General features: G+C 38.8%; 2 protein-coding genes across 2 annotated transcripts; one reads left to right on the top strand and one right to left on the bottom strand.

Moving 5' to 3' along the window:
* The first annotated feature begins 853 nt into the window (after positions 1-853).
* On the top strand, positions 854-8,419 carry CCN6 (cellular communication network factor 6). The gene is made up of 5 exons (XM_029962744.1): positions 854-904; positions 4,135-4,411; positions 4,772-5,014; positions 7,375-7,568; positions 7,992-8,419. Exons 1-5 carry the CDS (start codon positions 854-856, stop codon positions 8,271-8,273), a joined length of 1,047 nt encoding a protein of 348 aa, XP_029818604.1. The 3' UTR covers positions 8,274-8,419.
* A 41-nt stretch (positions 8,420-8,460) lies between these two features.
* On the bottom strand, positions 8,461-24,044 carry TUBE1 (tubulin epsilon 1). The gene is made up of 12 exons (XM_018078312.2): positions 23,966-24,044; positions 23,816-23,889; positions 20,940-20,992; positions 19,260-19,317; positions 18,561-18,676; positions 17,421-17,542; positions 15,953-16,140; positions 14,983-15,158; positions 14,099-14,239; positions 12,485-12,625; positions 11,408-11,582; positions 8,461-10,169 (listed from the first exon to the last, which is right to left on the bottom strand). The coding sequence occupies exons 1-12, from the start codon at positions 23,988-23,990 to the stop codon at positions 10,011-10,013; spliced, it is 1,428 nt and encodes a 475-aa protein (XP_017933801.1). The 5' UTR covers positions 23,991-24,044; the 3' UTR covers positions 8,461-10,010.
* Positions 24,045-24,292: the final 248 nt, after the last annotated feature.

Raw genomic sequence — 24,292 nt, 5'->3', positions numbered from 1 at the left:
GTTTGGGCTTCACAGGAGGTGCCTAAGCAAGGACAAATGCAAAGGAGAGGAGGAGCATTCACTGGGACAACACCAACACCAATGCTGCAGGACTGGGGGTTTTATGTTATCCTGGAGACTCTCACCTTTTAGCCTAAAAGTCAAGCACATCACCTTGATAGCATTAGGAAGGAGGAAATTTGAAGATTTGAACAATATTGTCTTTAAGTGGTGGCACGGCCGTAAGACAAGGTGCATACTTCAGGGAAAAGTACATTATAGTTTGGGCTTGCCCAGTAGGATTCCATGGAAATAAGCAGTGCAGAACATGCAGTAGCATTATAACACACTATAGTTTATCTTTCCGTATTTAGAAAGCATGTACTGACTGTTAATTTTTATGCTATGATTTGTAAGGCACAATTGATCAGAAATTTCGAGAAACTCTTCTTTCTCTGTCTCAAAAAATGCATGTATTTGGAGCTCTGCCCTTCAGATTTCAGAAATTCTTGTAATATGGATTTAAAGACAATAATAACACTACATTTCCAGCAGCAAGATTTCAAGAATCAGATGTCACCCCACCCGACCTCAATTAAGTCTGGCTGAATCAGCTGGATGGGATCAAGCAGGGTGTGAAAATCTGTATTCTAGCTCTGGGCAGAGAAAAGAAGATCAGTTGGAAATTTCAGTGTGAAGCTGGTTCTGTATGAAGTGGAGAATTTCAAGTGTGAATGCGTGTATGTGTTCGTGCATGTGCTGGGGAAAGTAGGGTTGGCAAGGGAGACAGAGGAGAGCTTTGTGTTCAGTGCTTCCCCTGACACAGCTCAGCCTGTTCCCTATCTCTCAGTTTCACTTCTGAATGTGCAGGAACATGCGGTGGCTCCTTGTTCCCACCATCTTCATCATCCCTTGTACGCAACAGGTAAGTTCATTAAAAAGAAGAAAAAGATTTCTTCCTTCTTCACCTTGTTCTGGTTAAAAGTTTTTATTTGCTTAACAACAAATTAAATTTCAGAGAAGCAAATTCCTCATAAAGAATAAGCAGCCATTCCCTACTCCTGAGTAAATTTCATTTGCAGCTTATTTACTGCATCAGTCCTGATTTTGGTAGTTTTTTTCTCTCTGTACATTAAGATGATTTAGTGGGAAAAAAAGTGTTAGAGAAGCTTAAATTGCCAGTGACCTTGTGTTTTGGTTTTTTTTAAAATTTAAGCACAAATGATTATCTGATGCAGTAAGGAAGTAAACATCCATGCTCATATTCCATATATGCTCATATTCCATATATCTATGTATATATGTGTATGCAAATATATATACACACAGTGGTCTGACTTCAGGCTAGTTTTACAAAGAGAAAGGCACCTGGGCTGTGTTATGCTTTGTCTCTTATAAGAAAATTTTAAGTGATAGCTTTTTGTGAAGGTATTTGTGTCAAAGCCCAGTTTCATTATTTATTTACTCAATTTTGAAAATTTGTCCTTTACGATCAAGATGAGTGTCAGATGAAGAATTTTCAAATGATTGTCTCCCTCTGCTAACTTTCTGCATATTTAGAGCCAGACTAAGAAAACTGAACATTAGTGATAATACATTGCCTACTTCTGCTCTTTGCTTATTTATGCCATACTGACCTTGTTCAATCTTTAACACATAAGAAAACAAACAACACATGAAGGGTACCTACACAATGGTCTCATTTTCTGATCTGCCCATAGGATCAGGAAAAGTATGCAGGGGGCTTCTGTGATGTGAATAACTTTGGTATAGAAACTTGGGGAAGCACAAATTAGAAAAATATTTGACCTGTAAACTTGACAAGCAAACTTTACATTTTCATTGTAACTTAATAGATATTTCAAGATTTTTCAGCTAAACCAAAGTTTTCGGTAATTTCACTACTAAAACTGTCAGATATTTGCCTGATGGTGTTTTTTCTTACTGGGGAACTTTGTAGTCTCACACCTTTCAGCTGACATCTTATCCTAAAAAAAGAGAGAAAAATCACTTAGGTAGAATTCTGTAGGTTTAAAGCATTCTTTAATTTGTAATACAAATTAAACATATTGGCTGAAGCACATAAGAATACTTCCTGCTACACATACCCATTTTGAAATGTGGTATCTGATTCAAGCCACATAACCTCATATAGCTGGCACATGGCCAGATAATAATAATAATAATAATAATAATAATAATGCTCTGCTTAAAAAGAAAAAAAACCGCAAGGAAGCGTTTCCTGAACGGACCATACAGTCTTGAATACTGCTAAATGTATAGGTACACCTGTGTGTCTTGTTTCCATAATGATCCTTCAAGAAGCTTTACATTTCAATGCACATGTTCATCAAATTAATGTTATGGTTTATAGGAAATTCTTAGCTGCCTAAAAAAAAAGTGCACTTAAGTTAGTTGCTTCTATATTATTGCTGCATTTAGGTAGAAAGGATTAGAAGAAATCCTTTTGCAAAATTACACATTTATTAAACTATCTTCTTCATGCTGCATGGAATGCCACACGACATTCTTTAATTTTCATTTCCTATAAGAATTGCCTGTGTAAATTAATATCTATCTTAAAAATCATTCAGCCAAAGGAACTTGAAAGCTACTATTTTGGAGCTTCATTAGTAGCTGTGGATTAAGATATTGTAAGTATAGTTGTAAATGACCATGAAAAATGGAAATTAGTGTTAGAAAAAAGGCTTTTAAAAGGTCATTTACTGCTGTACGCAATTAGGTCGGCTTAATTATAGTGTGAGAGTTTCCATGGGCTATGACATATGAAATGCTGAATTTTGTAGAGATTTCCAGTTTGAAAGTTGAGCAGAAAGGAAACCCAGCTGAATGACCCCTTCATGACCTTTCCCTCAGTATCTCTGCTGGAGGTGATTTCTATATCAGTAGAGCCCTGCGGTTTGGAGGAACAGAGAAAAACTGATAGGTTGTGCTTCATGTGCCTAGAAAAAATATAGACTACATATTTTATTTTTTTTCTGCAAGCTTGATGGTGATAGTGGCACCTGATGAGGGGCTGGATCTTGTCTTGCTCTTTTGCTCTTTGGGCAGTCAGAGCTGCTTGACGAGAGTGGCTCCCAGGCCTTATGTTGTATAGTGGCCATATGCTGTGTGTGCCTCTACTTCATTATGGAACTGGTCATCTGTGGAGAACAAATATAGCATGATCTGCATTTCTGCTGAAATCGGCAGCATGAAAAGATCTAATGCTAAGATCTAAACTGTTACGTTTTAGATGTAGTTCTTAAAAAATGCAGATAGAATATAGTTGTCTCAAATAGATCCTTTCACACTCTGTGCTGACTTAAATCTCCCCCCATGCCTCAGAAAAATAAACCCGTCAAGAATTACTTAGGTTTTCCTTCACTTAAAAAAAACCCAAACAACAAAACCCCCCATGAATTCTGAGACAGAATGTGCAAAATAGTAAATTCTGTCTAGATCTCGACTTCTTACTGCTGATACAAATCTCCTTGCTCCATAAGCCCTGGATTCAATGAGGACTTAGTCATGCAAATAAATACACTCTTAGAAAGTAACCTATTAAGCTCAGTATAACTACTAGCCTCCCTTATTAGGATTAAATTTTTGTGTGTAGCACAAGTGGATTTGTAAATATTATAATGCGTACTCCCAAACAACTACTCAAATTTTAGAGCAAAAATAACATTCAAAAGAGGTTCATTATTTTAAAAGGCTTTTGCCACCAGAACTGGCACACAGGACTGTGGCTGGTTATATAACTATGTGACGAATCGAAAGTTAATTAATTTGATAAAAGGTTTGTAGGAAGGAATACTTAAAATAAAACCACCTACTTTAAAATACTGTTTTTTCTACTTCAGTTCTACTACAGGTTTTGTTCTATAGAAGGCAAAGGAAAGACCAATGAATTGTGTTTTGTACAAGCAGTAGGCCAGGTTAACTGTTAGAACACCTCAGTCCATGACAGTGGATGAAGATGGTCCTCTGCCTCTTACCTAAACTCACAGCCTTTCACTTTTCAATCCCATGAGATGAGAAATGTTACGTGTCTTCATCCAATGTGACAGTGTTTTCCACCTCAACTTTATTTTATGCTATTCCAGGTACACATAATACATTCAGCGCTCAAAATATCCCACTGTGTGTAAGTTTTTCCACAGCCCACCAGTGCAGCCTGGAGATAAACCTTCAGAAACTGGTGAAGTCCACCAGCGCAAGGAGGTTTGTCACTGGCCATGCAGATGTCCGCCTGTGCCAGCCTGCACCCCTGGGGTAAGCTTGGTGAAGGATGGCTGTGGCTGCTGTAAAGTCTGCGCCAAGCAGTCAGGAGAGCCCTGCAATGAAGCAGACGTTTGTGATCCCCATAAAGGTCTCTACTGCGACTACTCGGAAGACGAGCCTAGGTATGAAAAAGGCGTGTGTGCATGTAAGTGGTTCTTTCACGTTTCCTTCTTGAAATGCAGGAGGGTGGGACCATGCAGGTAAATGGTTTTGGAGGAAAATTCTGCTTGCAGGTGCTGTACAGCTCTGTGCTAAGCAATTTATCCTAATTTAGTTCTCTGACTGCTCAATCAGAGAATCTAAGAGTAGTGCTGGGGCTGGCTTTTAACTTTCCTGCATATGCATTAGTGAAACCAGTTCATCATGCACAAGCCTGTTATTGGCAGACATGTTGGTGACTGATTTAAAGAGCTGACCACATTTATGGCTCACCACATTTTAGCACTCTGTTAAGCAAGATCCACGTGCTCCTCCTGTGTTAGTAACTGTTGTTCACCATTTTCAGATCTGGTAGCTGTAGGATGTGAGCTCAATGGAGTTTATTATCCCAACGGGCAGACCTTCCAGCCTAACCCACTTTATAAGTGCCTGTGTGTCAGTGGTGCAATTGGATGTACACCTGTATTCACACCGAAACTAGCAGTGAGTCCCTGCACCAGGGTCACGGGCAGAAAGAAGCCTGGACAATCTATTTGTGGCCTAGGACAGCAAAAGCAGCTTCAATCAACCAACTACAGACTAATGTCAGGTGAGCCTGGCCACACTGGTAAACTTTTCTGTACAAGAGCCTTTATGCATTTAGTGTCCCTGGCTCCAGCAGCCAGGCAGGCAACGCACTGGCACTTTCTCAGTTCTTACTGAAGGCCATTGCCAGGGTGACTGTTCTGTCCCACTTATCCCTCTTACTCTCAGGTCACAGATTCTTTTCTCTAAACCTAATGAATGTGAAAAGCAAAAAGGCTTTTGGCTTCTGTCACCAGGGAATTGGGCAAAGCATCATTCTGCAGAGGTTTATTACTCATCAGATCAGCCCAATTAGAGATGCTGGTGGACAGCCATTTTGCAGCTTGGGAGCTGTCTCACTTTCTCCTGCTTTGTGGTGGTATAGAGTCTTAGTTTTCACATACATAAATTAACATGCTGCAGGCCTCTTCTTCCAATAGAAAGCAAAAAACGATAAAAATTGCCTTAGTGGCTTTCCTGACAAATTTGAGGTCACTGTAAGGACAGCACTCCCCCTTACTTTCTTCGCTATTCAGTCTGATAAAAAACATCCACAAGCTCGTCCATGCTTGTCCACTGCCAGGGTCAGTTGATATTCCCTTTAACTTCATTCTTGCTCTCCTGCTGACCCTGTAGTTTTCTTTTTCACTTTAAGGAAGCACCATGACAGAAGCAGCTATCCTGGCCCTTCCTTGGCCACAGCTGCCTAAGCTTGCGCCATCTCCTCCCCTGTGCATGTGCAGCTTTCTATGGTGAAAGCTGAGCCATTTATTTGGTGGCAGCTTGAATCATGATCATGGATCAATAAAATAAAACTAAAAGGATTGCAAAGCTTATCAGAAAACCTTCAAAGGCTGCTGAGTAAACAGGTAGATGCACAGAAGTCAATCTGCAGATAAACAGACCTGCTTACAAAATCTGAAGTTCAGTTTGGACAGCTTCTCACACATTAGCAGTGGTTATACAAGTCAGTAAAAATAAAAAAAGAATCCTTACTTCAAAATTATGATGCAATACCTTTATCTAATATCAAAGCCTTTTAAGAGAAATGTCCTTAATGTTGTTGTATAAACATGCATTTGGTAAGGCAACTGACTTCAAGTGAAGAGTGATTTCTTTTCTAGAAAACAGTGTTAATCTGATTCAAGAGAGAACACACTGAAAACAATGGCAACCAAACCATTTGACCATTTGACATACAGTAATTGGGTTTGTGGGGAGATATATCTCAGATATCTGGAGAACAGTATTAAGCCAACATTCATTCCAGAATTTGAATCAACTGTGCAGAATAACTTTGAGAGAAGACCTTCCTGTTGGCTCAGTTGAGAGACCTAACACCCTGTCTCTGTGGTGGCTTTACGTGCTGAAGGATGCTGTTCTTTAGGAACCTTCTAAAGAAATACACCTTGAAATTTTTGTTTCAAAGTCTTTCCCCTTCCATTTCCCAGACCAGCAGACGTATCATGTCAACTTGTGCATGAACTCCATGGATGGCTCAATATCTATTTTGAAAAGTCCTTTTTCTGTTAGTGTGGATAAGTGCTAAGTTTCATTTTACTGCTCTTGTTTTGTTTTCTAGTTTTCTGTTTCAATCGAATTTACCTAATTCAGACACATAAGGATGTAAACAGGTCATACTTTAAAAAATATACCAAGTATAAATGACCATTTAGCTTCTCTTTATTTGTTGCAGTTCTGTGAAAGGCTTTTAAATTGCTTGCTTCAATGAGATCTTTAAATTGCTGTCTACTTCCAGGTATTCTGGAAAGCTGACAGCAATTCTGGCAATTTCAGGTAATTCTGCCTCTACTCTTACATAAATGTCCAGATTCCACATAGTTTTTTTGCAGACTTTCACCATGAACTTTTCCACTACAATTTTATTTCTTTTTTTAAGTGTACTCCACCTAACCCAGGCGTCATCCATCAGAAAAATAGGCTTTTTGGTGATATCTAGAAGTGATTGGAGTATTTTATTCCTCAACACAAACTCTAAAGTCTTCACAGTATCTACGAAGAAATGAACATTAATGTTTTCAGCAGCCCTTTACAAGCTATGTTTGGCCTGAAATAAAATAAAAAAAATCTGGACATTCCATAAAAATTCCACAAATAACCCTCTCCACATAACATTTCCATTAAGTAGAACTGGAGAGTCATATAACATATGCAATTTGATAGTCCTTACTAGGATCTGAGTATCCAGTGTCAGTAATGTTTAACAGCAGCTCAGCTGGCTTTTGAATAATGTTATTTTATGTCTCATTTCTACGTTTACCTCCAGAAGTACCTTCAGGAACAGAAATCAAAGTCTTATCCTTGTATTTTCAATTCATCCTTTTGGGGCTGTTCTGCTGCATAAATAATATATTGCTGTCTTAGCTTACAGAAGCTTACCGCTAGTCTTGAAGAAAAAGTGCCTTGTACAGGCAACTCCCTGGACACCCTGCTCCAGGACCTGTGGTATAGGCATATCCAGCAGAGTGACCAATGACAACAGAAGATGTGAGATGAAAAAAGAAAAGAGATTATGCTTCATCCAGCCTTGTCTGACTAATATGCTGAAGAAAATAAAGGTATTTTCTAATATAAAATTACTTCTTAATAGAAAACGAAAATATTGGAGCTAGTGGAAAAATGGATGTATTAGCAGTTACTAATAATTCATTTACTTCTTTCTTTTTTAAGGGTTTTAAAATAGCTCTTATGTTTTCTACATTCAATCTTCAGGCTTCAATAGTAAACTACAGATGTGCAATTTAAAGCAAAAAAAATGTAATGTCCTGATATAGGTGTGTTGCTAGTGCTGCCCTGATGCACAGTCACTCCAAAAGTATTTTCTATTTGTTGACTGCTAAAGGAAAAATAAGGCAGTTTCAGACCAAGTTAGTTTCAGACTAACTTTTAAGATATTTCTAAGTAAATGTTGCAACTATTTCTTACATGGTCTGTTTTTAATGCATAGAAAACTCAGGCTTTTCTTTGTTCTAATATTAAAGATTTCAAAAGGAAAAACATGTCAACCAACATTCCAGCTTCCAAGAGCAGAGAAGCTAGTTTTTTCTGGATGCTCAACTACTCAAAGCTACAGACTAACTTTCTGTGGGGTGTGCTTGGACAAGAGGTGCTGCATACCTAACAAGTCCAAAATGATCACTGTACAGTTTGAGTGTCCCAACGAAGGCTTCTTCAAGTGGAAGATGATGTGGATAACGTCGTGCGTATGTCAGAGGATTTGCAGTGCTCCAGGAGATATGTTTTCGGAACTCAAAGTCCTATGACAAGTTACACCACTGACTGTAACACACTGACAACGCAAAAGCACATTCACACCCTGAGGAGTTAGCATAACCCTCTGCCACAGCAGTGTTTATACTGTGGCAGTATAAACAGTATAAGCAGTGAAACAACATAAGTGAATACTTACTCATTTTTTAAATGTCACTGGAAAACACAAGCAACAGTGCATCTTTTTAATGTAACTGCTTTTATACGGGGAAATACACTCTTAAGAAGGATGCATGTAACACCAGTACTGTCCAAACAAGAACTTTTGGTAATTAAGAAAGGCAAAGCAAGACAGCTTCATGCCTCACTGTAACAAGGTGCTGCCCACAAAAAAAACCAAACATGCTCTAACCTATTAGAAAAAATATTACCCTGTAATACTTCATCTATCATTCCTGATTCTTAAATTAACCTTTTCAACTATGTATCTGCAACAGTAAAACACATCAATGCTGTTTGAAAATGAAGAATTCAACTTTAAACTCAGATTGCTTTTTGCAGCAGATAGTGTTCCTCTAGTGTTGTGAATATAAACAATGCATGTGTGAAGGACTAAAAAGTGGGCGGGCAACTGCAGATAATAGATGCAAGATTTCAAGGAAACTACTATTTTTAGAACATTTTCTTAAAAAATGCTCTCCACAAATGCTAGCACAATGTTTCACTGAATGCTTCTGGACGTGTACATTGAAAATTGTGCTTACTTATACACCCACTCCAACTCTGCTAGAAGGACTTCAAGCTTCAAGAAATCATTGTATTGATCCATTCTGATGTTAAAACAGTCTTGCTGTTTTAAGACAGCTGAGGCTGGTAAGCAAGTGGAAATAGCTGTATGTTCTATTTCGTAAAAGTTCTTACTGTAATATAAAAAACTGCTTACCCTGATAATTATAAATATTAAAACATCTATTTTACTTGCCTTCTTTCAAGCCTATAAACTCTGTTCTCCAAACACTCGTTATAATTCTTTACATATATATATATATAACTTCACTCTAAGTGCATGTTTTGGTCAGAGGTATACTGTATTATCTCATTATCAAGTGCAACTCAGCATTCAGGAATATGAGTCATTAAAATAATATGTTAATTAATACTCCAAGTATAACACTTGAAACAAAATTTATCTAGTGGAATTTTCTGATATTGCCAATTTTGGTATCAATTCAGAATGCTCTAATATAGCTAAGTACAACATAGAAGCAAAAATATTAAAATGATGAACATAGCTTAGAGCATTCTGAAATGTCCACTGTAAAGCTTAAGAAAGCAGTTTCATTAGAGACTTGCTTTCATCTTTGAAAAGACTACATAAGCTTTTCTTTCCTTCGTAGCTGCTTCTTAAAAACCAAATCTAGCAATGATCTTTCTTTGAAGTAAGTCCTACCTTTAGTTTACTGTAAAGTCTGAGAAAAGAATTACATTTTTGGCTGCTAAAATCTCTTTTCCTTCTCTTCACAGCATATGGTGTGTCAATTTACTCCACAGTTAGGATTACTGCTCTTACTGATATCAGCTATAATTAGGTGCTGTCAAATCTTTCTTACAGGCAGGGCTTATCACTTAATATGACAACTCTTGAGCTGAGGAAGCCGTTGTCCTGGTCCCACTTCAGAATTACAACAGCCAGGCATGCTGCAAGTCATTCTGGTTAACTGAAGTGGCTGGATGCTTAGGAAGTATTTCATTCTTTTTAAACAAAAAAATAAAGAGCAGTTCTTCCTTCTTTAAACAGCTATCTTCAGTCTTGATGGGTCTGTTCTAGGCCCACCTTTTGTCACATCCAGTTCATTGTACTCTTCTATTAGATCAGACAATGAGGACACAGCTTCAGAAAAACAGCTTTGCTCCATCCCATCTATTTGCAGATAATGGTGAAGGTGAGCCTACAAGAATAAAAAAAAAATAATTCAGTGTTATTATTTTTCTTGGCCCCTAATTGCTTTGGCTCAGTAAGTACCATTTAGCCTGCACTGGAGGGGGAAGTGCAAGCACTGTAGAAAGGAGACTTAAAGACTTGTATCATGACACCCCTTATTTAAACACTTCACAACTTTAGTAACAATCCTCTATGGAATCACAATCAATATTCCTGATTCCTTAAACATCCATCTTTTCATACTGGTCGGGTGTACCCTAGGGGACAAACAGTGTTATTTGGTTTATGTGGCAAGGTTTTGGTAGCAGGGGGAGTGCAGGGCTGCAGGGGTGGCTTTTGTGAGAAGATAACAGGAGCTGCCTGCATGTGGGACAGAGCCACTTCCAGCTGGCTCCAGAATGGACCTACCACTGGCTAAAGCTGAGCCCATTAGTGATGCTGGCAATGCCTCTGTGACAACATATTAAGAAGGGGTAAAAAGGATGCACAACAGCTGAGATTGGATTTAGGGCGTTGTGAGAGAAACAACCCTGCAGACACAAAGATCAGGAAAGAAGGAATGGGAGTGAAATTCTGAGACTGGGAAGAAAGGGCAGGAATGGGGATGAAGGTGTTTTCAGTTTTGGTTTTATTTCCTGCTGTCCTACTCTGTTATTCACTGGCAGTAAATTAAAATAATATTCGCTGTCTGTTTTGCACATGACAGTAACTGGTGAGTGATCTCCCTGTCCTTATCTTGACCTACAAGCTTTTCATTGTATATTCCTCCTGTCCTGCTGAGGAAGGGAAGTGAGAGAAAAGCTTGGTGGGAATCAACATTTAGATTAGATATGAGGAAGAAATTATTTAGAGGGTGGTGAGGCACTGGAACAGGTTGCGCAGCAAAGCTGTGGATGTCCTATCCCTGGAAGTGTTCCTGGCCAGGCTAGATGGGGCTTTGAAACACTTGGTCTAGTGGAAGGTATCCCTGCCCATTGCAGGGGCGTTGGAATGAGATGACCTTTAAGGTCCCTTCTAACCTATACCATTCTATGATTCTGTGATATTGTCAGGTAGGTACAGATTAATAAGGGATTTACGCTTTTTAAGAAGCAGCTGTTGGAATGGCTCCTTTTCAGGTAACATAAATAAAAATCTTGGGGTGTTAATTTTAAGCAGTCCCTTTGCCATACTAAGATTTGCTTCCCAATAACACAAGATGCTAATGATTAGTGACTACGGATATTACAACAATAAGAGTTGCACCTTTTTCTTGTAGAGCTTCATAAATCTCTCCTTGAGTTCAATGAAAGTTGGCTTTACGCAGGTGTTGTTTGCTAAAGCCAGAAGTGAATGGGAATGGCCCACGGGAGGTACTGAACACAAACCAGTTTTCCAGCCCTCTTGATTCCAGGAGACAAAGTGCAGAGAAGGTTTTAACCTGTGACACAAAAATTTAGTTATCTAAGGAATGTAAAGAACATGAAGGCTAAGTTTTCTGTCTTAACTAACAATTTGAAAAGGTTAACATTTAAGCTTTCAGAACAAAGCAGGACAGTTATAACTATCATTGTGAATAAGACATTTTAGACTTCAGACAAAACCACTGAGTCTGTTTGAAAGTCAAATTGCAAACACCAATATTGTTTTGTTAATTTAATGTATCAGGATTTGAAAGATGAAGTTACAAGTACCTATTTCTATAAAAGAGACTGTAAGCCCTCTGAAATTTAGGAAAGGGGCAGCTTAATACTGTGTGGGGACAATCAGTTGACCTGTAGTTTTGAAATAAGTTAAATGCTTTAGCTTCTCAGAAATTTTCCCCATGCTTCCCTGTCTGCCTATAAATTCCCTTCTGTATGTGAAGCTTGCCTGCCTTTCCTGTTATATCTATGTAGCTCAATAGTGTAAAAGGTAGTACCAGGGTGCTAACAATACAGAGTTGTCAAAATAAGGATGATTTCCTATCTACATGACAGTAACCATGAAAGAGAGATATCTTCCGTTCAGTAAAAAAAAAAGTTCTCCTACAGAACGTACTTCTCCAATATCCTTCACTGTCAGGAGACCCCTGGAAGGTTGGGCTTTGCTTTCTTTTGCATTTTTGAGAAAGGGAGGAGCAGTACAGGGATATCTAGTCAGCTTCCTTTACTTGGAAATCCAGGAATGCTGTGACTTATTCTCACTCATTGCATAAGTTAATTACAGTTTCTTCCCTTCTAAAATTCAGAAAAATATTTCTGAGTAAACTGATTTGGTATTGAAATTCTTCAAATGAAAAGTTGGACTGCTCTGGATGACTGACAACAGTTTCCCATGACTACTTTGTGTGGTATTACAAACCTTTCAATATTTCGGCGAAGGTCTGAAACCTGCACATTTCCTCGAACAAGAAGTGCACAGGCAAGGTAGAGGCTGTGCTTTGGATCTGCTTGAATTAGTTGATGATCTCTACTAAATGCATCTGAAAACATCTGATCCAACCTAGGTGAAAAGAAAGCAGTTATCTACTCTTATTAAAGTAGGATACAAAAGCTTTTCAGAACACCCACCTGCAGGGTTTGAAAGTTCATAAAATTCTGGAGATAAAGGTACATCTAACCTGGGACCATAAATTATAGGAAAAAGATTCAAACTTTTACATATACATATGTTGGCATTGCAAGTTTTTAAAAATACACTGGATCCATCTTCTCCCTCATGTTGCAAGCCACCGTTGAGTCAGAGAAGTTGCCTTTATAAAGGCAATTTGAGGTCAATAGTTACAAGGTCTTATGACAATTTGAGTGGACAATCTCACTGTGAAGGATCTGACAAGGAATATCAAAGTGCTGCTGACCCTTACAGAACTGGTTATCTGCCTATTACAATTCATTATTTAAAAGGATCAATGAATCATAGAACGGTATTGGTTTGGATTAATGATTTAGAAAAAGACAGACTATACATACTTGTCTACTTATTCTAATTTTATCACGCATGACTGCTGATCATATTCTTTCTCTCTTCACTTCCTTAAGCAAGTTTCACTGTACTGTGGGATACCAAAGATGGTGTCTTGACGTTCCTGTGGACCCACAACATCTAAGCTATTCTTTCCATTTGTCTCAAACTCTCTGCATTCATCACCTCTATTTCTTTTTTCTTATATCACCTCTGCCACAATCTGCCTATTACAAAAAAAATAACTAAATAAAGGAAACAAAAATATTACTGTTCCCACTTCATTCTGAGACATCCTTGACTGAGCATCTCCCCATAGTATGCTTCCTTCCCCCAGCACTGTACTGTCTCCTCAAGGAATGTTTTCAACAGATACAACTGATTGTCACAACTTCCTATCACAGAATAGGGGTGGTCCTGCCCTCTCCTCTGCTTTGCATACTTTCATCACTTGCCTTTAGTTGCTTCTATCATCATTTGGACCTCTAGCTGATTGAACTTAATTCACTAAATCCAGTAAAATCTATTTTAACTGGTTATTTTTCTGCTATGTCAGAGGGATAAATACCTCAAAGAACTTTACAATAGTGTCAGCTTATCATTACAATAAGTTGATAAATAGGCACATTGCACCTCCAGACTCAATTAAGATGCCATTACTTCCCAAAGAGTCTAGTTTAATTCCTTGTTTGTCTTTACAGTATTTTGTCAGTCAAGTGCAAACTGTTACTCAAAAGAACTTGTGGTGTGGGTTCTAAGTAATAAATTTTTCCAACAAAAACATTTCCCAACAGAGATTAAAAAGATGTCAAGTTTACTGGCTCAACCATTACAGAGAAAAGAGACAACAGATGTTCCAAAAATCAACAGGATGAATTTGAAAGTGTGGTAGACTTAAAAGTTTTAGAACTTCCACCCTTAGTTTTGCTACAAAATGGAATTTTTTAACGAGAACTACGGAAGAATCAGAAATTAAGCTTTAAATGTGAAACTCCCATAATATTTTTTTCCTACCTTCTAGAAGGTATGTTAACATCTGCCAACGTATACAAAGGAGTCAAGCTTGAAACCAAATAATGAAGTCGAGGAAATGGAACCAAATTCATACTGATTTCATTAAGATCCATGTTCAGGGAACCTTCAAATCTAGCAGAGCTGAAAATTAACAAACCATTATAAAACTATTATAAACCAAGGAAATCACTTCTATAATGTAAACCTCCATTAAATCTATTTTTCAACTGTTCTGTACAATAAAACAGTAAAACAACACAGCATTCAAGAAACCCTTCACGTATAATTGCAAAACTTTCACATCTGGCAGAATCAGTGCTAAATCTTATTTACTTATACTTCTCATTAAAGAACAATAAATCATCAAGAATAAGACCTTGTTTCCCAATTGCAGTCTTTAGCACTGTTTTTCAGTATGTGGACATAGTTGACTAATACCAGTTAATTAATACCAGTTTTACTAAACAAGCTATAATAAAACATGTGTGACTTAGCATTCCTGACAAGCTGTTTAAAAGAAAAACAGGCCAATACTCCAGAAGTATATTTCTTGCAGTAATAGACCATTTAGGAGCAAAAATGATCTGACAGTATTTATAAAGTAATACAACTGCGCTAGAAAGGCAAACCTTTCTGGGTTCCACTGAGCACCTTCTGCCTACAAATTCACTTCAGTTTTAAGACTGTCATGGCTAAAGCAACACCACTACAATCTGAATACTTCCAAATACCTCAGCATTTAGTAACCAATTCTTAAAAAGAGAAGACTCATATCAAATGAAAATCAATTTATATTATTCAAGTTGATCCAGGCCTGCATATTTGCAGCAAACACCACCTCCAGCAATACCACTTTTTTATAGAGGAATAACCTGTAACTTTACCTTGTCAGGTTCAGCAGCAAGTTGGCTACAATATTATTCATTGCATCAAATGGCTTCTCTTGGAGAGTTTTTACACTGCCTGTACTTGATGTTACCACGCTATTTTGCTTCACGGTTGACCCCAGCTTCCCAGAATTGATCATCTGATTAATTTTATTAACTATATCAAACAGAGACTTTGAGAGAGAAAAGAAAAAGCAAAGTAGTCTTGAGCAAAGAACTTTCAAATTCAGTACCCCAATTTTTCACTTCTATTAATCTTAAAAACCTGTTGGCTTTTAAGTACTGTTAGCTCAAAGATTATTCCTTTGATACATCTAAGTCCAACTTTTGAGCAATTCCAGTTGACTGAAGTGTTTCTGAAAGCCTGTTCCTTACATGTCACAAGTATGTATAAAGCTTGACACAGAAATTTGAATTCTATTCAACTGTTTAAAATCCTTATCCTCTAAAAATGAATATTAAATTTCCATAATACCTGTGAAAGGAAAAATATATTCTCTAACTATATATCACTTTCTCTTGCTTTTTTCATAAACAAATACCAAGACAGTCACCAAAGTTAGATTCAAATGGGTCTAGTACTTTGCAAGGTCAGGGATGCCTATGGTTCTCCTATCAGCCTATCTCCTCATCAGCACAGTTAAGTCTGTTGGAATCTAGAGTGGTTTGTCATTTCTCTTGCAACACTCTATTAATACTATGCACAAAATGATTGCTAAAAGAAGACACCCTGTCTCAGTAAATAGAAGCTTTTCAATGTTTACCTTGAAAAAGACAAAAAAATTCACACTCTAGACTACTTTGAAGGTGCAGAGCAACTTTTTAGTGATACTCATGTTCATTTCAAAAGCCTGCGACTTAGAACTTTAATTATTACTTTAATTGGTACTCAAATCAATACAGAAAAGGGAGAAATTTGTGCAGCCTAATTAAAAAAAATTGACAGAAATATAATATTAATTCTTACTTCATTCTCTACTGGTAACACACAGTCTGCATGTTCATTAAGCTCCTTCATAGCCAGAACACTATTATATGGAGAAGTAATAACATCATCTTCACCAGAGGGATAAACTGAAGTAACAAATCTATACACTTCTGGGAATTCATCCTCAAGCAAATTTAGTACAAAAGTTCCAAGACCAGATCCTGTCCCTAATTATGAACAAAAACAGAATGAGAGAAGATAAAAGGTTAAGGTTCCCCATGTTATCTTAGGCCCTAAGACTCACATATTGGAGACATACAACTTTTCGATTATATATGTTAATGAACATTTTCTGAAATATTTGGCTGACAGTGGAGGCTACTCAAATGTAACTTAAGGCAGGAAGGTTTTTACCAGACAGGAAAATAATTAAGTAAAAAAAGTATTTTCCACAGTATACCACTCAGGATGAAGTATATAATCTCAAAAATTTCTGCAACCCAAAAAGTCCTATTATGTAACTAACATTTTTCAAGCTAGCATTTCTATTTCTTATTTTAAAATTTTTATTTGGATTTTGAAACAAAACATTTGCTTGAAAGCACTGAACTGCCCTAAACAATTACTTTCTTTCCTTTTAGGGTTTCTTTATAAAGTTTTCTCATTCTCCAGTCAAAACAGAACCATCCCTTTCTACCAGCACACAAGCTTTTTTCCTCATTATCACTAAGAACACAGCAGTGAGCTCAAATTTGAGAACTGAACTGTGATCTTTTTCTGAATTTGCAGCTACATTCTCAGTGGCAGACAATTTATTCTTATGAACAAGACAGCAACTTTCTGCAATAACAAAAACAATATCTGCAGGGTCTCTGAAATTAAGCAAACGGCCACAAAAAAGGCCCTTGACAGAGCTCTTGCTTCATATTTAGAGCTATTTTCTGTGTCTTTTTCCACATCATAGCCAGTTATAATACATGCTGCTCCCAGGTTTCTGGGCTAGGAAGGCTTAGTGGCAAAGGATTCTCCCTTTTGACTTACTAACAAAGCAACTAGATTGGATTCAAGAGAATTATGTGGAAGGAAAACAGAAAAACAAAATTTTTCTAAAGCAACATTTGAAGTCTCCTCCAAGCCTTTCAGAAAACGCTTTCCCCATGAGTAAAAGTAATTTGATTACAACAATGACATCAGTGTTCAGAGGCCACTGACCCTTCTTCTGATCAGTAATTCCGAGGAGTTTATTTGTCTTTGGTACCTGCCATTTGGTACCTACCCATTGCGTCATATTTAAAATTTTAGCAGCATTTTTGCTCTGGGTAACACATTAGGGCTCCTTAGTGGTCTAACAAAATAAGTAATAAATCACTACAGGTCCACTGTGTTTTTTTTTTATTGCACATTCTGAAGAATGTGAATTATTATGTTTATCTTCTTTCCAAGATACATGTTTTTCTTTTTCATCTGTGGCTACTGCAACCATACTCACTATAAAGACATTACTTACCACCTCCCATGGAATGAATTATAAAGAAACATTGCAGACAGTCACAATGTTCTGCGGTTTTCCTCAGCTTTTCCACAATGTTTTCCCGGTACTGATAGCCATATAGCTTATGACCTACAGCCCTGAGGATATAAAAAGTACTTTAGAAAAATATTCCAACAATCAATCTTTCAATTTTTTATTTTATCTCCTCCTATTTGACAGTTTAGACTTCAGAGTCCAAAGCTGGGTGCAACACCTCATCTGTGAGAGTTTCCAAGCTGTGTCTACATAATGAGAATATGGGAGTCAGGATATGGTTTTAATTTTGAGGATGCAAGCAGCACTAAGTTCACATTTGGAGCATGCACTGTTATTTTGTACCGATGAGGAAATAAACTCCCACATTGGATGATCTAATTGTAATAATGAAATGAAAATTATATACTCCTTAACAATAAGGATACCCCTATGAAAAATGTGTACTGATCTTCCTTTGAGTACTACGCAAGTCAAATGATATCAGTAATTAAAAAAAAAAACAAACAGCTCATTTTCCATACACATGCCTGCTAGATGGTGAAGTTACAGGATGTTTTATTCCCTGTATTGCCCTCCCTTTTGGCACATTTGCTGATGATTTGCTCTCCAGTCTGTAATGCACCGAATATTATTAGAGGCACATTAGGGTCTCCATGAAAATTTGCAATTCGTTATGTTAATCAATCTTTTTCTGAATTTCTCTTTTTGGGAATGTAGTTTAGATGCACAAAGCCAAACTCTGTGGCGCTTAGAAATCAGAAATGTATTTGTTCATATATCTCATTTCCACAGTAGTTGCACAGTCTCAAACTAGATTATGGCTTAGACTGAGCAATGGAAGCAGCTGAATACCAAAGAAACAAAAATAAAAAGCATGCTCTTTTGAAACGAAAATCAAAAAAGAGGAAGAAAAAAATAGACAAAATGGTGTATCAGCAAAATTATCCTTCTGTAAAAGCCTTTTCAAAGCCCTCCTCCAGGCAACAGTGACTCCAAGTTTGCTGGTAAAATGTTGCAGCTCCCCAGGTGCAGAACGAAACAGAAAGCTACGATTATCATTTCCCTTTTCAAATGCCATCTAATTAGTTGCTAAGAAATGTGTTCTGAAGAGGTTCTCACCAGTTGTTTCCTGAACCAGAAACATCTGTGATAAGCTGCTTGCTATCAAACATATCCCTCAATGGTCCCTGCAGAATTTCATTTACCACACCCTCCTCCATGTCAATCAACAGTGCCTTTGAGAAGAGAAAGAATTAAAATTCAGTCAGTAAGCAAACCACCCTTGAAATAACCCACTAAGAAATATAAAATTATTTACAATATAAAAGGTATACTGTTTCTACTCTGCTCCAGAGAAACCTTTTTTTTCCCCAGTTGTTAACTAGGAGACCAACTAGATTAACCTTAGCTGATTTGCCAGAAGTTGCTCAATAGGACAGCATTTCAGATAATGAAATTTTGTTAAAATTTTATAATATTTTGCCCTGATAGAAATGAAGACCTTAAAATATTTTGTTTCAAGTTTTCTTGCTTCTTAAATCATTTAAAGTGGCTTAAGGAAACCCACTTCTTAGAGAATTCAAATAAATACTTAGTTACTAATAGCTGCAATCATTTTATTGGAATTACAATTTAAATTACTCAACAAGACTGGCAGCAAACTGTATTACTTGAATGAACCATGAAAGTTACTATTAGAAATTCTACTATTCAAAGCAGTATTTAAACCTGTATGCAATTTTAAGGACTTTATGAAAATTCCCACAGTTGGACGTAAATATGCAATGTAAAAAGAATGACCTTTATAGATTGCCTTACTCGTGCTTTTAAAGAGCAGATTTTTCCTTTGTAAATACCGGGACCATCACTGCCACTTCTGAAAAAAAAACAGTAACAGAAAAATCTAAGCTCAGATTCGTAAGAGAAAATACATAAAATAATAAAATTTTCTTTTTAATATTTTGTGTTCAAAGGAGTATGACAATGCAAACAAACAGAAACACCCTGAACATACTGCTACGAAAGACCTCACAATTCCCGGAAGTAATGCAATTACAGGACACAATCTCAGTCAGAAATAGCCTAAGCATTACTTCAAGAAGCTGAAAAGAGAAGTATTTAATGTTTACTCTCAGATACAGCCTCTACAGGAATTCTACAGTTTGCCAGAACTTGAAAGGATTATCTTTTATCAGTATGTAATATGTGTATCTGCATCACATAATTGAACAGAGCGCACCAAGCAGCCCCGCAAGGTTTTCAGTGGGGGTCGTTACGACACTGTACTTCTGCTCAGGTGTGAAACCCGTGTTACTGCACTAGCACAGCACTTACTTTTTGACTTACTTTGCTATTAAGATTTACCAGTTCAGAAATCATACTACAGTGCCAGTGTTCTGACTCTACTCAGTCCCATTAGAAATGAGGGGAAAAGAGTATGGGGCTGCGCTGAATTCCTCCAGGATTTTCCATCTTTTCACTCAAAGAAGCTCTCCAGACACTTCTCATTAGCTGAACAGCTCATAGCAGCCTCCAGTACTCATGTGATTCCTCTAGCCTACACAACACCTATATGAGTCCGCTATAGCAGCACTAAATACACCTAGAGAAGTTCTATTTCTCTTCAGGGACTAACAAAACTCAAAGAGGAAAAAACCCAACTCCAAAACAACACTTCTTTTTCTTCCTGTTGTCTTTGTGATCTTTCATGAGAGACCATTCCTTCAATCACTTAGATTCAATTGCCGAAAAAAAATCTCCACGTTCCTAGAATCACAGAATGGTTTTGGTTGGAAAGGACCTTTGAAGACCATTTAGTTCTAACCCCTCTGCCATGGGCAGGGTCACTTTCCACTAGACCAAGTTGCTCAGAAAGAAAACAGATGTTTCTATTGCAGTCAACCCCCCAACTAAAAATTTGATGATTTCATCAGGCTTGTACAGAAACATGGGCATTTTTTACAATCAAATTTTCTTGGTTAAAAAAAAAAGTTATTCCAGGAAATACCCACAAGGAGTGGTAATCATAAACTTCAATGCATTTGCATTGTTCTTTCAAAGAGGTAAAATTTGAGATAAAACAATTTGTATTTCAATGCCATTTTAATTAAAATCACATGCTGTACTATAACCTTGTCATACGATGGAAGGAAAAAGAGGTTGGTCAAATCCTTTTTAATTAACTTAAAGACAACAGCAACATCCAAGTGCGCATTTTATTTTTCCAAATTGCAAGGATTTTTCTAACTAGAGAGATAAGAGATGACTGAATGCTCTTAAGATATGAATTGGTTAATCCAAACTTTCAACGTCTTTAACTACTGAAGCAAGTATACTTAAAATGGAAGTTTAGAGAAGAATACAAAAAAGCAAAATCTTTTCCTAGCACAAACTAAGTATGACTTGAAAGAAAGAAAATTATTACTTAGGTTAAGAGAAGACACTTGAACTGTGGATCCACTGTGTTAAACTCATGAGCTTCTTGATAAGACAACTTACCTTGTATCTACGTTCCTAAAGAAGCTGCTTAAGGCTTCATCATAAATTCCTTTCTAAAAGGAAACAACACAAAATTATGTGTAATGTCAAAAATTCTCAGTGTTTTTTCATAAAATAATTTAAGTTGGAAGGGACCTCTGAAGGTCATTTGTCAAACCTCACCACTCAAAACAGAGTAAACATCTATGTTGAATCCAGCTAGCTCTAGTCAGCTCTAAACAGAACATTTCACTGAAAAATCAGGTTGTTTTTAAAAACTGACAGGAAGACATAACTAGAAAACTAATTTTTCAGCACAAGATTAGACAACTGTAGTAGCTTACTGAAGATCCCAAGGCAATTATTAAATCAAATAGCTGCTGTTTAGCTGACTCAGTTCATCACTTACACAATACTCAGTTCATCATGGGCTCAATGCCCATGAAGTTCTGTGAAAAGGAAAGCATATCACAATGCATCAGTGATTCCAAAAATCCCTGCTGAGAGACAGCATGCAAATTACTTACCCCGCCATAAAGCTAAAGAGACCTGGCAAGTTAAAATACTTTAACATTATTATTTACAGATTACTCACCATACTCAAGACCCGGTGAGGGAGAATTTGGAAGACACTGTTTTGTACTACACTACAACCAAAAGACTCTCCTCACACAATAAGAACTTCACCCATTGCTTCTAGAGAAGGCATTGAAGACTCCTCATCATTATCTGTTAATATATTGAGTTAACCAGGAAACAGTATCTTTATAGTCACAGCAAGGAAAGTGTAATTTTGTTCAAGGTACTCAGCACAATCCTACGCCCTCTTCACAGTGCTATTTTCTTTAGCACAGCTGTATGGCAAGTTTACAGCACAAGCTAAAATGGAGAACAACAGTGGAATTTGGGGGGCTGTCCTGTTTTACTGCCAGTGGCAAAGAACTCACACTGAACAGTCCTCTCTTGTCACTTACTGCCTCAAACCTGGTAATGCCTGGCTGTAGGGAGACATCCTGGGCTTTTCAAGGTGGAAAGGCTGGAGAAAGCTGACCAGAATTAGGGATCACAGAATATTCTGAGCTGGAAGAAACCTGCAAGTCCAACTCAGCTCTACACAGGACCACCCCAAGAGTCTCACCATGTGCCTGACAGGATCACACAAATGCTTCTTGAACTGTCAGACTTGATGCTATGACCACTTCTCTGGGGAGCCTGTTCCAGTGCCCAACCACCCTCTGGGTGAAAAACCTTTTTCTAATAGCCAACCTAAACCTCTCTTGACACAACTTCAGGACATTCCCATGGGTCCTATCAGAGCTCAAATCAGTCCAGCAGTTTAATTACCTAGGTAGCCTCATCTCCTCGGATGGTAAGATTGATGGAGAGATAGACAATAGGTTAGCAAAGGCATATAGTGCTTTTGGAAGACTCCATAAAAGAGTTTGGCATAATAAACACTTGAAGAAAAGTACCAAGATCAGTGTTTACAGAGCCATAGTGCTGTCTGCTCTTTTATATGGTTCCGAATCATGGGTCATCTACCGCCACCACCTGCGACTCCTAGAACGCTTCCATCAACGCTGCCTCCGTACAATCCTAAACATCCACTGGTCAGATTATGTGACCAATACATCTGTTCTAGAACAAGCAGCAGTCACAAGTATTGAGGCCATGTTGATGAGAACACAGCTGCATTGGGCAGGGCACGTCTCAAGGATGAAGGACCACCGCCTCCCTAAGATCCTGCTTTATGGTGAACTTGCCACCGGCTGCCGCAAGAGAGGAGCCCCGAAGAGAAGATACAAGGACTCCCTGAAACAACATCTCAGCCTTGGCCATATTGATCAACATAACTGGTCTATTCTGGCCTCAAATCAGGAGGTCTGGAGACACACCATCTATAACGCTGCTGCTTCCTTTGAGAACGCATGCAGGATCACTCTTGAGGAGAAAAGACAACGCAGAAAGAATCGTGCCTTGCAGAATATACCACCTAAGGAGTCTTTCTGCTGTGCCTTTTGTAATCGGACATGTCTGTCTCGTATTGGCCTTATTAGCCACCAGCATGCTTGTAAGAAATATGGATAGAGCCTTTCCCAAATCTTCATTCGCAAAGCCTAGCCATGATCATTGGTCACCTGAAGAGATCAGTGCTTGCTCTGCCTTTTCGCCTCATGAGGAAGTTGCAGACCGCAATGACATCTCCCCTCAGTCTCCTCTTCTCCAGGCTGAACAGACCAAATGACCTCAGCCACTCCTTATATGGCTTCTGTTGCAGACCCTTCACCATCTCGTGGCTCTCCTTTGGATGCTCTCTAATAGCCTAATGTCTTTTTTATGTTGCGGTGCTCAAAACTACACACAATATTCAAGGTGAGGCTGCCACAGCGCAGAGCAGAGCAGGACAACCACCTCTCTCGACCAGCTAGTGATGCTTTGCCTGATGCCCCCTAGGACACGGTTGGCCCTCCTGGCTGCCACGGCACTGCTGATTCATATTCAACTTACCATACACCAGGACTCTCAGGTCCCTTTCCGCGGCACTGCTTTCCAGCCTCTCATTCCTCAGTCTGTACACACATCTGGGGTTGTCCCACCCCACGTGCAGAATCCAGCACTTTCCCTTGCTGAAACTTCATACGGTTGGTGACTGCCCAGCCCTCTGACTTATCAAGGTCTCTCGGCAGTTAAAACTCATGACTAGTTAAAAGGCACAAAAACCTGGGGGGAGTTTCGCTCACAGTGAAGCGGCCTTGGTTTAATCAAACAAACACAGAGCTTTGCAGTCACAGCGACGAAGGCGGAAGGGAGCGCAGGGGCACCGCTGCCTCCCCACGGCGAGGGCGCTCGCCCCGGGCCAGCGGCAGCCGGAGCCGCGGCGGTAGCGGCGCCCTTACCTTGTTGACGGCGGCGTGTTCCCGCAGCGCCAGGTCCCAGAACCGGCAGCCCACCTGGTTCCCGCACTGTCCCACTGCAAAGGGGAGAGACACGGCTCAGGCACGGGGACGGTGTAGCGGTGGGGGGCTCTGGGCACCAAGACTCCTTACCCTGCACCACCACCGACTGCGTCATGGCGGGGCCGGCGACGCTCCGCCGTTTCGAACTGGGCGCCCGGAAGCCGCGCCCCCTGAGTTCCTGCGGTGGAACGTCCCACCCGTTGCCGTGGCTGCGGGCGCCCGCCCCGAGTGGAACATGCCATTAGGGACCGCCGGGGGGTGTGAGGGGATCGGGGAATTGTGGAGATGGTGAGCTGCTCAGACACCCGCTGTAGTGGTGAGGGTGAACCTGTGAGGAGCTGCAGGGTCTCAGACACCGGAGACTCAGCAAAGACCTAAAATGAAGTCCTTGTGTGGGAAATCACAGAATATCCCGAG

This window comes from Manacus vitellinus, unplaced genomic scaffold (genome assembly GCF_001715985.3).
Source record: "Manacus vitellinus isolate BGI_N305 unplaced genomic scaffold, ASM171598v3 scaffold_4_pilon, whole genome shotgun sequence".
NCBI classification, from domain to species: Eukaryota; Metazoa; Chordata; class Aves; order Passeriformes; family Pipridae; genus Manacus; species Manacus vitellinus.
This window is presented reverse-complemented; position numbering and strand designations above follow the sequence as displayed.